A 15,734-nucleotide genomic window follows, 5' to 3' on the forward strand; every position below is an offset into this window, starting at 1 on the left:
CTGTCAGTGACAGCACAATTACGGTCTACGTTTAACGGCGGACGTAAAAAAAACCAAAAAAAGAAAAAATCCGGGAGAAAAAAAAAACACGAAAAGTCAACGCCGAAATCTGGCAGCAAAAAAAAATTTGAAAAAAAAACGTTTTTGAAAAATAAAACTCAAAATTGGATTTTTGTGGTCAAAATTCGATTTTTGTGGACAAAATTGATTAAATTGGGGTTACAATTAAGAATTGGGTATAAAGGATTGGGCATAATATTGTCATATACATGAATGTTTCCTTTATTTATAATAAATATTAAAGGGATGGACTTATTGGTGAAAGATATATAACCCCTAAACCTAGAATAATAAAGATGCTTGGCTGTGCACTTATGCACAAAAACCCCATAATTTTATGTGCTAATATTCATTTCTGGTCATACAACATGCTGTCAATTTTCTTTTTCTTTTTGTGTGGAAATGTTTAATTGTTATAATAATTTTGTTACATATACGAAATTTCAAAATTGGTTCAACTTATTTTATTTTCATTTATAAATAATTGGGGGTTTGCACTTTGGCTACATTCATGTACGTCCATACATTTGCCAAGTTGAATTTGTTTTGTGCCTTTTGCTAACATTATTTTTAGTATGAATTAACTATGACAACATTTTGGTTTGTTTTCATTAGTTTGTTGTCGATTGTATGGTCTTCATTTGACTCTTTCTTATTAATGTGTATAGTCACTTTTGGATTGTGGTATGAAATATTTAACTTGAATTTATATTATAGGGTAAATGGCAAAAAGGCTCATCACATGAGATTTAAATGCATTTTGGTCCAAAAAAAAACAGTCTCTCAATTAAGTCCATCCCCATGTCTTTAGTCTAAAATACTCTCAATAATATAATTCTTATCAATTCCACCCATTATACTCTAACTTCCTTAATATTACACATTGACCCTGTATTTAAACAAATATATCACATTAACACCCAAAACTTTTTTTTTTCAGAAAATAATTTTTTTTCTGAAATGTTTTTTTTTTCCGGCCAGATTCCGGCGTTGACTTTTTTTTTTTTTTTTTTTTTTTGAAACTTTTTTTTTTCCTGAAATTGTTTTCCGGCCAGTCAACCATCGTTGACCGCCGATCTCCGGCGTTGACTTTTTTTTTCTTTTTAATTGTTTTTCTTAGAAAAAAAATATTTTAATTAATATTACTATCTTGACTACTAAATTACTGTCTCAGACAGTAATATTACTGTTTGGGACAGTAATATTATGAATATTATTTTTCCGAAGAGTAATATTATTAATATTATTATCTAAGACAGTTAAATTACTGTTGGAGACAGTAATTTAACATCCAAGGTAGTAATATTAATTAAAATAATTTTTTTTAAGGAAAAAAAAAATTCAATTAACAGTTAAATTACTGTCTCCGACAGTTAAATAACTGCCGGAGACAGTAATTTAGCAACGAATACAGTAATATTAATTAAAAATATTTTTTTTAAGAATAAAAAAGTCAATTAACAGTTAAATTACTGTCTCCGACAGTTAAATAACTGCTGGAAACAGTAATTTAGCAACGAATACAGTAATATTAATTAAAATATTTTTGAAGAAAAAAAAAACAAAAGAGTCAATTAACAGTTAAATAACTGTCGGAGACAGTAATTTAGCAGCCAAGACAGTAATATTAATTAAAATATTTTTTTTAAGAAAAAACAAAATTAAAAAAAAAAGTCAACGCCGGAGACCCGGCGGTCAACGGCAGTTGACCGGCCGGAAAAAAATTTCAGGAAAAAATATTTTCAAAAAAAAAAAAAAAAAAAAAAAAGTCAACGCCGGTCAACGGCGGCGACCGGCGGTCTCCAGTGGTGGCGGGTCAAAATTGAAATTAGGGTTAAAATTGGTTAATTGATGAAATTGGGCTAAATTGGGGTGTAAATCATGAAATTGGAGTTAAATTGGGTTTCAATGAATTGGGGGTAATTTTGGTATATATAAAAGGATTTTTCTTATTTGTAAATAAGTTTGAATGAGTTGGATTTATTTGAAAGACAAAAAAGTTGGATGTCCCTCTTTTAATTAAGTGCCCTTGTCATGGGCCTATTTGCCATTACCGCATTTGTTAATGGATTTTAGTTTCTCTGTGGACGACAAAGATTTGGCATCAATCGGCTGCGATAAACTTAAGTCTTCACAGAACGTAAAAGAACCTCCAGAATGATGACGATTTGATCTCACATTCTCCTCTTTCTTATGCATGGTACAATTGCAACATCGTTTGATCCAATTCCATTTATTGCGTTCTCTTCGTTTCCTTCGGCCAACATAATTCGTGAGTATTGAACAAATAATTGCAATATGCCTATGTTTTGTGTGTTTTTTTCTTACATTTTCACTCTAGTGTTCTAATTTATTTACGATTTACGATTCATTAAATTAATCAATGGTGTGTTTATTGTTAGTAGGAAATCTGTACATACAGCCAAATTTGTGTATGATCAAACAACAGTGATTAAGAACGTCTCCGGAAATAATTTTCTAGAGGGTTTAATAAGAGGTTATTGACGACTGTAGAAAATAGCATGCCTTCTTAGCATTTAGCTGAAATTTTTGTTTCACGTTGTTCTAAATATTCAAAAAATATTGCAGCACAAATTTTGTACCAGCAAAACATCAGAAGTTAAAGGGAGCTCCTGAAGCAATTCAGTATGCAGGTAAACAGAGGCTACGGATGACTGTATATCTCTGTTGCTTTTGGTGAATTTCGTATATTGTAGAAAGATTGATATTTTGGAACTGTGTTTGTTTTCTTTACATATATTGTTCAATTGTTTTAGTTCCAATTATATGATTCCCAAGTGCCTCATTTACTACAAACTCTCAGACTGACCAAGAAACTCAATTTTCCGAATTAGGAAAAAAAAATATATATTTTTTCCTTCTCTTTATTATGATGATAAGTTACCTGAGGCTGAGGTTCTATGTTTTTTCATTTCCGTTCTATACTTATTATCGATTGGACACCATTACAATCATTAAAGTATTTGCACTTATGTTTCCCGAAATTAAAAATCGATACTGATGAATTCTCTTTAAACTACACTTTTGCAGAACTTGATCATTTATAGTTATTCTCGGACGAAGATGAATGACAAAGAGAGAAACACGATAAGAAGAACCTTAACTTGCATAATTGATAGGAGGTACTCACTATTTCAATTGAATTTATTTTACAACACTTAATGTTTAATGTTATGGAGTTCATTTATTTTATAGGTTTGTGGTTATTTTTCAGAGAAACACTGTGACGAGAAGATGTTTAATCTGTCGATTAATACACAAATTATCTGATTGAATGAAGAATGGATTAACATCCTCATCCATCAGAAGATTGGTAGTTACTCTTCCAATTTGCAAGTCTGTATATAATGTGTATAATATTTTCCAAATTTGTATGTAGTATAGTACCCGTATAATATTTTGCAAGTTTGTATATAATATGTGTACCGTGTCTGTATCTGCCTTTTTTTTAATGATCTCCCTACTTTAATATCAGCAAAAGGTTTAACTGAAATTTTGACAGATTTTAGTTCGAATGAGTACACTATTCTAACAATGGTTACATGAACGTACACAAGTTCGTCTTTTATTTTATTTTGAGCAATAATTTTTTACATCGTTTGACACGAAATATTATTATTTTTTACATCGTTTGACACGAAATAATATTATTTACATCGTTTGACACGAAATAATATTATTTACATCGTTTGACACGAAATAATATTATTTTTTATGTAAAATATTTCAATATCACTACAAAATAAAAGAAAATACACTTGGAAATAAGGTGGAAAGTAGAAACATATTTATTTGAAGACAAATATTTGTAAAATCAATAATTTAATATTTTTGCAGAATTCCAAATATGAATTTCTAGATAAATATCGTTCAAGTATGTATTTGTGCGAAAAACTAAAGTGTATAGATGGAAAGAAAATACGTTAAAATAATAATGCAAACATATAATTTTTTAAACCGAAATTTTGTAATTTCTTTATTTTTGCAGAATTTAAAAAATGCATTTCCATATAAACAACTGAGAGCTTAGACAAATAAATCTGTCGTACATCTAATTATAACATCTATATTTTAGTATAGATTGTATTATGGATGCTTCAATTTGTTCATATATTTCCTAAGCAAATAAAATCATCAACATCATAAATTCATTTTTTTCCTTGTTCATAAATGTTGGTTTTTACATGTATTAATTAATTTATGTTTTTTAAACAAATTCATGCATTTATAGAGCAAATGCATTTTTTATTTGTAGAGCAATGCATTTATAGGGTCAACCCCGATTTTTTCATTTTTTATTTTATTTACTTTTTAATAATTTTATTACTTAAAAAGTAGTGTTTTCTCTATTTATTTTTATATTTCACTCAACTTTCTCAAAAAAAAAAATATTATTTTTCTCTATTTATTTATTTCACTTAGTATCCACTTTATCTTATATAATTTTATTTACTAATTACATTTTTTTCTTATTTAATTATCACCTACTTCTGTCTTTTTCTCCTTTAAATATACGTCTTCACTTTTCACGGTCCTTCTCTCTCCCCCTCACCTGTGAAATGTTTTTCAAATCCACCTCTTTCTTTTTCTCCCAGCCCCTTTCACAATTTCAATTTCCCTCTCCACCTTCTCAAGCACACCCCGGTTTCTCTCCATTTAGATCCGGTTCAACCATGTATATACCCCTGTATCTATCGATTTCAGTTACAGAGCGGGAAACTAAAATCTGTTCTTATAAATTCACACACAACTGGGTAGAATGCGGAATACACCACTTTCAATTTCAATTTTCTGATCTGCGGCGGCTACATACTCTTCTTCTTCGTCCCCACACACACACAGTGCTTCTTCATCCACACACACGCACTCAATTGGCACACATTATATCAGAGTCATCTACGGCTTCGTCGCCTACGCCGCCTCCTTCGCCGCCGCCAGAAGAATTGCAGTGGCCTTTTCGCGAAAATAACTTCCGAAACATTAACGAGCACCACCTCCCTTCCGTCATCATGCGGGCTTCACCGCCGAGGTTAGTCAGATTTCAAGTTTTCTCAATTCTGGTTCGAACGGAACGCAATTGGATTTCTGCCGGTTTTAATTTGTTTTATATATATATATATATACATATATATGTAGATTCTTCTTTACGGAGGTCAAGTAATATCTTGGACGAACAACAATGGTGAAGAGTTGTTGTTTCTTAGCGAGATGGTACTTTCTATATCTTAATTACTGCCTAATTACAATTATTAACTAATGTTGTGTGGATTTTTGATTATCAGTATGTATATATCTTCTTTAGTTCTTCCATTAATAAAAAAATAACATATTTTAATTTCCAGACGAATTACACAAATGGGATTCGTGGAGGCATCTCGATTTACGTAATTATTGCGTTTATTTGTTTTCATATATATATATATATATATAAATATATATATGCAATTAAGATCGTTTTAACGATTAACTGACATGATCAGTATTACAAGAATGGATATTTGGAGGAGCATGGCATTGCTCGAACCTTAACTTGGAGAATCGAGGATCTGACCAATGAACCAAATCTCCGCCATACAGGACTCGAACTCGATGAAGCGGCGTTTGTTGATCTCGTTATCGATTCTAATCAAGAAGACATCCAAAACTGGCCTTATGGGTACTTGACGATTACTCTTTAATTAATTTCAAAGTATATCAACTAAATTGCATTTCATGTTTTAAAAATTGCATATTAGAGCTCCAGGTACGTGTTACTTTGGGACCCACCGGAAATTTGGATATAACATCTCGTGTAATAAATCGCAGTGGGAAATGTTTCTCATTCAAATTTGCCTTTCACACCTGCTTTTCTATCTCAAATATTATGTAATCGATGTACTGTTTTTTTCTTTTATTATTATAAAATGAAATAAATTAATAATCCCATTTCCAGTGATACTGAGATTGAAGGATTGGAGGCTGTGGAATATCTAGACTTTTTGCAGGACGGCAATCGATTTATTGAAGGGGATGAGCCTATCGTTATCGATGATAAAGTGTGTTTATATAAAAATAGATTAATTCTTCTGATTTTACCAATGATTATGAATTTATACACTTGTTGACTTGACTTCGATTTTCATTTTAGCTGGACAGGATGTATCTAGATATTCCTGAGCAGATCTCTGTTAGGGACAATCAGGCTGGAAGAACTTTTACGATTAGTAAAAGTGTAGATCTACCTGATGTTGGTAAGTGTTTATATATATACAAACTTGATAGTGATTTTGTATTTCAATGCAACGTATTATTTAATAAAACTTCCGTTATAATTTTTTTTTTTTGGTAGTTGTGTATAATCCATGGCATGATGCAAGTAACATAATTGATATGCCAATTATGAGAGATGACGAGTACATGTACACGATTTCTGTTGAGGCTGCTGCTAAGGTGACCGATGTTATTTTGAAGACGAATGAAGCGTGGAAAGTGATTCTAACTCTCTTCGAGGACTTAAACTGACTTCGAATTGATGGTCATCTTATATCAAATATTAACTACAGTTTGTTAGTTTGCTGAATACATTTTTTTTTTCATTTTTTTGCTATGTACTTTTCTGGATTGAAGAATATTACAATTTTACCACGTAAAAAAATCGCACACAACATTCGAGTTTATCGAAAAAACGGCTCATTAGTCCCTTCAGCTAGATAAGGAATTAACAGTTTTTTCGAGAAACCCGAATGTTGTGTGCGATTTTTTTTACGTGATAAAATTGTAATATTCTTCAATCCAGAAAAGTACATAGCAAAAAAAGAAAAAAATAATGTATTCAGCAAACTAACAAACTGTAGTTAATATTTGATATAAGATGACCATCAATTCAAAGTCAGTTTAAGTCCTCGGCAGAGAGAGTTAGAATCACTTTCCACGCTTCATTCGTCTTCAAAATAACATCGGTCACCTTAGCAGCAGCCTCAACAGAAATCGTGTACATATACTCGGCATCTCCCATATCAATTATGTTACTTGCATCATGCCATGGATTATACACAACCAAAAAAAAAATTATAACGGAAGTTTTATTAAATAATACGTTGCATTGAAATACAAAATCACTATCAAGTTTGTATATCTATAAACATTTACCAACATCAGGTAGATCTACACTTTTACTAATCGTAAAAGTTCTTCCAGCCTGATTGTCCCTAACAGAGATCTGCTCAGGAGTATCTAGATACATCCTGTCCAGCTAAAACGAAAATCGAAGTCAAGTCAACAAGCGTATAAATTCATAATCATTGGTAAAAATCAGAAGAATTAATCTATTTTTATACAGACACACTTTATCATCGATAACAATAGACTCATCCCCTTCAATAAATCGATTGTCGTCCTGCAAAAAGTCTAGATACTCCACAGTCTCCAATCCTTCAATCTCAGTATCATTGGAAATGGGATTATTAATTTATTTCATTTTATAATAATAAAAGAAAAAAACAGTACATCGATTACCTAATATTTGAGATAGAAAAGCAGGTGTGAAAGTCAAATTTGAATGAGAAACATTTCCCGCTGCGATTTATTACACGAGATGTTATATCCAAATTTCCGATGGGTCCCAAAGTAACACGTAACTGGAGCTCCAATATGCAATTTTTAAAACATGAAATGCAATTTAGTTGATACACTTAGAAATTAATTAAAGAGTAATTGTCATGTACCCATAAGGCCAGTTTTGGATGTCTTCTTGATTAGAATCGATAACGAGATCAACAAACGCCGCTTCATCGAGTTCGAGTCCTGTATGGCGGAGATTTGGTTCATTCGTCAGATCGTCGATTCTCCAAGTGAAGGTTCGAGCAATGCCATGCTCCTCCAAATCTCCATTCTTGTAATACTGATCATGTCAGTTAATCGTTAAAACGATCTTAATTGTATATATATATATTTATTTATATATATATATATATATATATATATATATATATATATGAAAACAAATAAATGCAATAATTACGTAAATCGAGATGCCTCCACGAATCCCATTTGTGTAATTCGCCTGGAAATTAAAATATGTTATTTTTTATTAATGGAAGTACTAAAGAAGATATACATACTGATAATCAAAAATCCACGACACATTAGTTAATAATTGTAATTAGACAGTAATTAAGATATAGAAAGTACCCTCTCCCTAAGAAACAACAACTCTTCACCATTGTTGTTCGTCCAAGATATTACTGGACCTCCGTAAAGAAGAATCTACATATATATCGAGAAAGCTCGTTAGTAGTGTGTTTCTCGAAGACTGTCCTTTCGAACTCTCGATAGAATCTAACTTATCCGTTCCTTTCTCGATTTTGATCGCATGTTGTACGGCAAGTATAATCTCCTGCATTCTTGGCCTGGCGGTGCTGTGTTGCTCGACGCACTGGATCGCTACTTCCGCTATTCTCCAAACCGATTCGACTTTCATTGTTCCGATTAACGTGGGGTCCGTTATGCTGATTACGTCTCCTTTTCCGAATCAATGCCCTTGCCTATAAATCGAAAAAATTAAATGATTTTTAGAAAAAAAAAAATATATGCAGCAGAGTTTCGGCAACGAGCTTATACCCAATGAGCAATGCTCCAATCGGAACCGTATTCCTCTGTCGAGCCAGGCTTTCAACCGGAGATAAGTTCGAGGAGAACAACTCAGAAACTGTACACGTCACTTTTTTCGGTCAACTGTTTGTTTGGGTAGTACCTGTTTTGTTTAAGACACGACATTAGTTAGTTTCGACGTTTAAGACACAACATAAATGCAAAGCCCCGATTTTTTTTTTATTATTTTTGTTTGGCTTACTCTGGATCGAGATAGCCGACTGTCCCTTGAGTTACGCTCGATACGTGCGTTAGGTCTTCTTCAGCTTGTCTCGATAGTCCGAAATCCGATACCTTTGCCCTCATGTTTATATCGAGGAGAATGTTGCTCGTTTTCACGTCTCGGTTAATTATACTAGGGTTGCATCCGGTGTGCAAATACTCTAAACCTGTAACTTTTTCAAGTATTTATACGACATTTCTAAAAATATATTTTTTTTACGAAAAATGAAAAAACAGTTTCCACCTTTAGCTGCATCTTCAGCAATTCAAAGACGTGCTTGCCAGTCTAAGTGCTTTTGATTCTCGGAATCTGTCGAAGAAGAATTTTGAGTTAGTAGTTTATTATCATTTCTCAACATATCGAAACTTTTTTTTTTAAATTTTTTTTATTGAAGGGGTGCAAACCATTTATATGATCTCTTAAAGTTCCGTTATGCATGTACTCGTAGACAAGCATGCGTTGATGCTCTTCCTCGCAATATCCGATCAACGGAACCAAATTCCTGTGATGGATTCTCGACAGTAATGCCACCTGTAAGTATTATAGTACCTCGTTAATATGTTAATATTACGTAAGAAAATATTATTCGATAACAAAATAATTTGTCTGCGAGTGTTTGTTATATATATTATATGCATTCTTGAAAAAAACATTTGACGAATTTCGTAACGGGGTCGAAAAAATAAGTAACCTCGGTAATCAATTGTTTGGTGCCGTGACTAGACGAATCAGCCATCGTTTTAACCGCCACCTCTTTTCCGTCCATTAATTTTCCGTAATATACCGGTCCGAAACTTCCTTTACCGATTTTCTTCGAGAAATTATTTGTAGCTTCTTCTAAGTCCGATAGAGGAATGTAGTATGCCACACCTTCGTCGCGCGCAATTGAGTAACCTGATAAAGGCCTGGTGCTCGCACGCCACGAGTTTCCTATTTTTTTTTTTCGCACGAGATAAAAATTTTGAATTTTACGAACGAAACTTGGAAATGATATATTTTATATTAGTGGTACAAAAATTAACCTTTCTCGTTTCTCCGTAGAGTTGTCCTCGACCTAGATCGACGAAGCAACAAGATGCTTAAAATTGATAGGACAATATGTGTAGCCACTATGCCGATCGAAGCTCCAAGTATTACTCTGTTACGTTTTTTCGTTGCTTGTTTAAGTCTTTAAGATGCGGATTGCCTTCGTAGCTGCCAAAAAAGAGGGAAGAATAAAGTACGGCATTTTGTTATTTTCGGTAGTTTTTTTACATGGCAAAGTTTATTTTAATCGATTACATTCGAGATTCTTCGAAACAAACCTGAAAGTTAAATTTCCTCTTAGCAACGACGAAGGTATTTCACCGCTCAAAGAGTTGTTCTGTACGTACCTGCCGGAAATAACACCACGCAAACGCGGCTTCAATAAATACACCGAGACTTATAATTCAAGTTGATTTAAAAAAGAAAAGAAAAGGATTATCTAGATTGATGCTTACAGTTCTTGCAAGTACGGCAGTTTACCGAGGTACGAAGGTAACGAACCAGTCAGTTGGTTATTCTCTAGATGCCACGAGATTAATAAAAGAAACGGTGCGAAACTAGCTTAGGTTAATTTTGGTTATTTTTTATTTTTTTTATGCTAGCTCGTATGTCTTATATAAGTCGGGCGTTTCGAGTTTCGATCTTCTGACACGGATTTGTAGCCACCTATTCATGTATACTCTTTTTTTGACATGATCACGACCAGATAAAACGAATTGATTGAAGAACTTACAGAATTTTCAAATTGACAAGGTCGCTCATATTGGGAATCGTCCCGATAAACGAGTTTCCATCTAGCCACCTATAATAAAAGTGAAGCAAAAAATCAGTAATGAATAATTGATTCAGAAATAAGATTTTAACTCGGAAATGAAATCACTCTTACAATTCCGTCAACCCGTCCATGCTATTAACCTCTCGCGGTATTTCGCCCGTACATTCTTACCTGACAAAAAACTGTTCAAACAAATCATCGTTGTAGCATGATGTAACCGTTATTATTGTGCAGGAAAATCGAGATAGAAAAAGACTTACATCTTGGTAATTCTTGGTGGTGACGTGGCGCTACAAGTCAACCACTCCCAATTCGTCGGTGAACAAGGATCACCGCCTTCTTCCACCCATTCACTTTGTTCAGACATAGCTAGCAGAGCATCGAGGCCACGCACTTCGGTACGTAATAACACACACACACACACACACACACTTGATCAATTTAGGTAACTAAATAATATATCTAGTTAAATTAAAGGGTAAATTACACACACCCCCCTGAGGTAAGCTTAAATAACTGTAAGGTCCCTGTGGTATCGATAATTACACTTAGCCCCCTGAAACGTAGTCAGAAACTCTAATGGGATAATGAATTGGATACATTATTCCGATAGGGTTCTAACGGACTATTGGTTTCAGAAAGTAGTGAAGACAACAAAGAGCTATGGGGTGACATGGCTCCCCGAACATTCCCGAACATTTCTTAAATCACCCATAGCTCTTTGTTGTCTCCACCACTTTCTGAAACCAATAGTCCGTTAGAACCCTATCGGAATAACGTATCCAATTCACTATCCCATTAGAGTTTCTGACTACGTTTCAGGGGGTTGAGTGTAATTATCGATACCACAGGGACCTTACAGTTATTTAAGCTTACCTCAGGGGGGTGTGTGTAATTTACCCTAAATTAAATCACGTTTATATATTATCCTACCGTCTTTTTCGTCGGTCTTAGCGGCAATCTCCACGTATCTACTAATCTCCATTGCATTCAACAACGGTCCTCGTGTGGAATCTCGTGTTTTCTTGAACTCAAACGTCAGAACGAAATCCAGCGAGACGTTCATGTAGCTAGGCTCGTACAACGTGTAGCTTCCGTTAGCGTTCTCTGCTATGTTCACTACCGCGTTGCTATAGTCCGGCATGTAAGGCAGCTCCATTTTGAATTTCCTAGTATCGTTTGTTCTCAAATCCTCGATTTCCGCAAAGTAAGCGTACGCTCGTGCGTTGGCCGGAAAATCCTCTAGATTCAGCCTGTAGCTTATGCTCCCTCCAGTTCCAATCACCGCAGTTTGCATCACTTTGACAGGTGGATATTCTCGTGTGTTCACATCTATGCTTTTCGCCGTGTTGACCCTCTCTGTCCCGGGGGCCACCCCCACTAAGAAATTCGCCCTTCCGATCGTAAGGGTCAGCAGGATACATAATTTAAAAAAAAAACGAACTTCATTCGATATTTCGTGCATTGTCGAAATGGTTCTATATATATGTAGTCGGTTATTACTGAACCGACTACAATTTCTGTTTCTTGAATTTTTGCCAGAATCAGACTAGAAAATGGTCAAAATCACGTTCTGAGTCAAAGTCAAAACGGTATTACTAAAATTGAAACGACATATAACACTTCAGTATCGAAATTAATAATCATATACAGTTATTACTGAACCGACTACAATCTCTGCATCTTGAATTTTGCCAGAATAAGACTAGAAAATGGTCAAAATCACGTCCTGAGTCAAAACAGTATTACTAAAATTGAAACGACATAGATTCAACGTGTCACGGGTAGAAGAAAACTTAGAGGCACAAATTTATTTAAGAAAATTTCAGATGCAAAGAAGATATGCAATATTTTAACCATCGCATTTTGAAGCAACAATGCTAAGAAAATAACACCCTGTACTGTTACAATTAAGGTGTACATTGAACAAACCTGCGAAGAACATTGGTAAAAAAAGGGGCCCACAATAATGACGAGTATTCGACTATACAAGAAAGCCTAAAGACGCCAGCACAATTGAAAAAAAAAAACATTGACACTGATAAGCAAGAGGCAAAAAGTTTCCATCATAACAAAGAAAGATGAGAACAAATGGAACTGGCATATAGACTCAAAATTTGATCGTAACCAAAAACGCCAAAAAAGTGTTGGCAAAAGAGAACGCATATAACCAAGAGGTACAAAACTTTCCATTAATAATGAACCACAACAAGCTCAGCGCACTTTACCCAAACCTTGCTGGCCAGCAAAATAAAGTTGGAAGACATACCTATAAAAGCCACAGAAGGTCGGAATCCATGAAACAGGAGTGTTCGTGTTTTCTTCACAGCATCGGTCTGAGTTTTACCAGCAGCTCGTAACCTACAATTCGAATAATTAATTCAATAATTAGATCTTATTTAAGGGATAATTAGCAATACCCCTCATCTAGGTAAATGAGTTAAGAAAACCCCACTTCCCAAAAATAATTAGAGAAAACCCAGTTACCTAATATCCTACCCAAATATTATTTAATAATTCCCAAACCACCCTTATTACCCCTAACCCATTGCCTGCCGTTCTCTCTTCTTCCCACATTGCCAATAGAAACGGTAGATTAACACAGAGTTTTCCACAACTCTCTAAGCAATCAGATCGCTCCGGGTCAGAAATCGTAAGAAACAAGTCCACGCAACTCACCAGACTCAGGCGACGCCGCCAATAGAGGCGGGGCTGCTGCGGCGGACATTCGCCGGCGGAAGCTTCGATTTGAAGGAAGATGAAGTACGGAGATTTGATTTCTGTGGGTTAATTTAGGGCTGAAATGATGTGGAGAGTGGCGCGATCTGCTGCGGCGAGTCTCCGCCCTCATTTGCTCAGGTGGCGCAGATTCAACCGGAGTTTCCTATGCCGTTGGAAAGCCAAGAGTTTATTGCGGGGCTCGTCGAACCGAATTTTCTTGATGTGTTTGGGCAATATTCCGGTGTGGCTGCGGGCGGGCATCAGTTTCCTGTAATAGATGTGCCGTTTGTTGGGAAGAGGGAGAATATTCCGGATGTTGAGGTGTTCTAGGTTATCGGTGGGGAAAGAGAAGAAGAAGAAAGAAGAAGGGCTTGGTGTGAAAAAAAAAAAAGCAGAAATGAAATGAGTGGAAAATGAGGAAATCGGAAATGTGTGTTAGAGTATAGAAGTGGGATGGTGATGCTAAAATTCGCGCAGGCAGGGCCCTTAATCGACTACGTGGTTTAATCGACTATGTTCAATAGTCGATTAAGGCTTAACCGACTCTAGTTGTTAATTTTTTTTTTTTTTTGATTTTTTGTTTATTGATTCCAATGTATAAATCAATTACAATGTTTGTATTTTTTTTTAAATATAATTGATTTTGTATTTTTTTTTTAATTGTGATTTGTTATTTTTAGTAGTTAAATTTTTAATCGACTATCCATTAATGAACCTGATAGAGAAAAAAATCAAAACAATAAAAAAAATTTAAAAACAAAATTAGAAACAAAAAAAAAGTTAAAAAAATAAAGAATTTCCTTAGTCGACTATGAAGCATAGTCGTTTTAAGACTAATCGACTATGCTTCATAGTCGATTAAAAAAACGGAAAAAAAAAAAAAAAAAATCGCTGGAGCGCGTGCCCTGCTGTGATGAGGTGGCGGGCAGGAGTAAAGTTGGGAAACACAATGGCTGAATTGGATCATGGGCTTTTCTCAAATGGTCTAAAATATTTTGGGCCTATCCCCATTAAAAAAAGTAATGGGGGTTATGTCAAAGAGCCCCCTTATTTAATAGGGGCTATATGACAAACACCCCTTATTCAATTTGTACTTAATGATAAATCCATTTTTATTAATTGATATTTATTATAAACCCAATTGACATGAATTATCCAGCATACCCCCATTTACTATTAAGGAAAATTAATTAATTTTTTTAAATATGCTAATCCCCTTTAATATCTCCCATATTACGCCATTTCAAAATCTATTTTCTCTTTTCTTTTCTTTTCTTTTCTTTTTAATGGGTTTCTTTTATTTTGTAATTTATTTATTTTTTCGGTTTTTTAAGTTTAAATTATTTTTTTCTCCTTTATATTTCATGTTTTTTATTGAATTTTAAAAAAATAGTTTTATTTTTATTTTCATTTTTAATAGTTTTTTTTTTTCTTCTTAATTTCGGTTTTTTTTTTAAATATATATTTTTTTTAATTTTTTTCCCACTTTTCTTGAATAAAAAATATTTTGTTTAATTATTTTTTTATTAATTTTTTTTAATTCGATTAATTTTTATTATTTTAATATTTAAAAAAACATCCAACCGATTTATCAAAGTGTAATCCACTATAAACATCGAAATCCGCTATAACTGTGAAAACCACTATATGAAAACATCTAGAAACATGAAAACCACTCTGCATAAAATAGCTATATAAACATGAAAACCACTATATATACACAATTATATAAATATCGAAAACCACTATGAATTCTAACAAGAAAACATCAAAATTCTGCGAAAAAGACACCATCTTCTCTCCAAATGAACCCTAGAGTATAGTCCGTGTAATCATCTTCTTCTCGTTATTTGAAACGTAAACCACTATTAGAAACGTAAACCACTACAATGTCCAAGAAAAAAATGCAAGACCAATTATATTACGAAAAATTAACGTAATCCACTTTAATAATAACATAATCAACAACAAAGTTATCGAAATCCACAAAAAAAATACGTAAATCCACTACTTACACAACTAAAAATAAGTACACCACCACCAACAAGGCCGACGAGGGTCGCTGACTCGCTGTATCAATATGATCAAGAAAAAAATTAATTTATAAGAATTAATGATCTTTTTCACAATATCATTGTCAAATAGGAACCTTCCCCACAAACCCTAAAACCATGGAATAAAGATGATTCAATCGAAACAAAAAAAAAACATTTACCTTTTTCTACCACCCATATATATCGTTCGTCAACGGTGAAGAGAGAGAAAATAGTGGTGGGGGTT

The 15,734-nt window shown here is 33.7% G+C and overlaps 1 protein-coding gene, 1 long non-coding RNA gene and 1 pseudogene across 8 annotated transcripts; 2 read left to right on the forward strand and 1 right to left on the reverse strand.

The window, feature by feature from the left end:
• Window positions 1-2,112: 2,112 nt before the first annotated feature.
• Window positions 2,113-3,593, forward strand: LOC105970713 (uncharacterized). Of its 2 annotated transcripts, XR_016034274.1 has the most exons (4): window positions 2,113-2,260; window positions 2,650-2,714; window positions 3,112-3,203; window positions 3,296-3,593. It is a non-coding gene; the product is annotated as an uncharacterized LOC105970713 (long non-coding RNA). The 2 variants fall into 2 exon arrangements; XR_016034275.1 differs by lacking the exon at window positions 2,650-2,714 and having other exon boundaries at window positions 2,113-2,332.
• Window positions 3,594-4,619: 1,026 nt separating this feature from the next.
• On the forward strand, window positions 4,620-6,910 carry LOC105970740 (putative glucose-6-phosphate 1-epimerase). 5 transcript variants are annotated; one of them, XM_088825595.1, is made up of 5 exons: window positions 4,621-5,292; window positions 5,424-5,465; window positions 5,562-5,737; window positions 6,014-6,116; window positions 6,209-6,910. In XM_088825595.1, exons 1-5 carry the CDS (start codon window positions 5,290-5,292, stop codon window positions 6,407-6,409), a joined length of 525 nt encoding a protein of 174 aa, XP_088681721.1. In that variant the 5' UTR covers window positions 4,621-5,289; the 3' UTR covers window positions 6,410-6,910. The 5 variants fall into 5 exon arrangements, 1 of the variants encoding a protein (XP_088681721.1); XR_016034367.1 differs by having other exon boundaries at window positions 4,620-5,465; window positions 5,825-6,116; XR_016034369.1 differs by having other exon boundaries at window positions 4,624-5,465; window positions 5,887-6,910.
• Window positions 6,911-8,127: 1,217 nt separating this feature from the next.
• LOC105970706 (putative LRR receptor-like serine/threonine-protein kinase At1g67720) lies at window positions 8,128-13,870 on the reverse strand (annotated as a pseudogene). The gene is made up of 14 exons (XR_016034365.1): window positions 13,221-13,870; window positions 11,667-13,094; window positions 10,994-11,126; window positions 10,845-10,915; window positions 10,691-10,760; window positions 10,414-10,484; window positions 10,237-10,305; window positions 9,955-10,126; window positions 9,624-9,862; window positions 9,337-9,463; window positions 9,176-9,241; window positions 8,912-9,098; window positions 8,680-8,812; window positions 8,128-8,603 (listed from the first exon to the last, which is right to left on the reverse strand). The product of XR_016034365.1 is annotated as a putative LRR receptor-like serine/threonine-protein kinase At1g67720 (transcript).
• Window positions 13,871-15,734: the final 1,864 nt, after the last annotated feature.

Source organism: Erythranthe guttata, chromosome 11 (assembly GCF_056151865.1).
Source record: "Erythranthe guttata isolate IM_541 chromosome 11, IM_541, whole genome shotgun sequence".
Taxonomy (NCBI): Eukaryota; Viridiplantae; Streptophyta; class Magnoliopsida; order Lamiales; family Phrymaceae; genus Erythranthe; species Erythranthe guttata.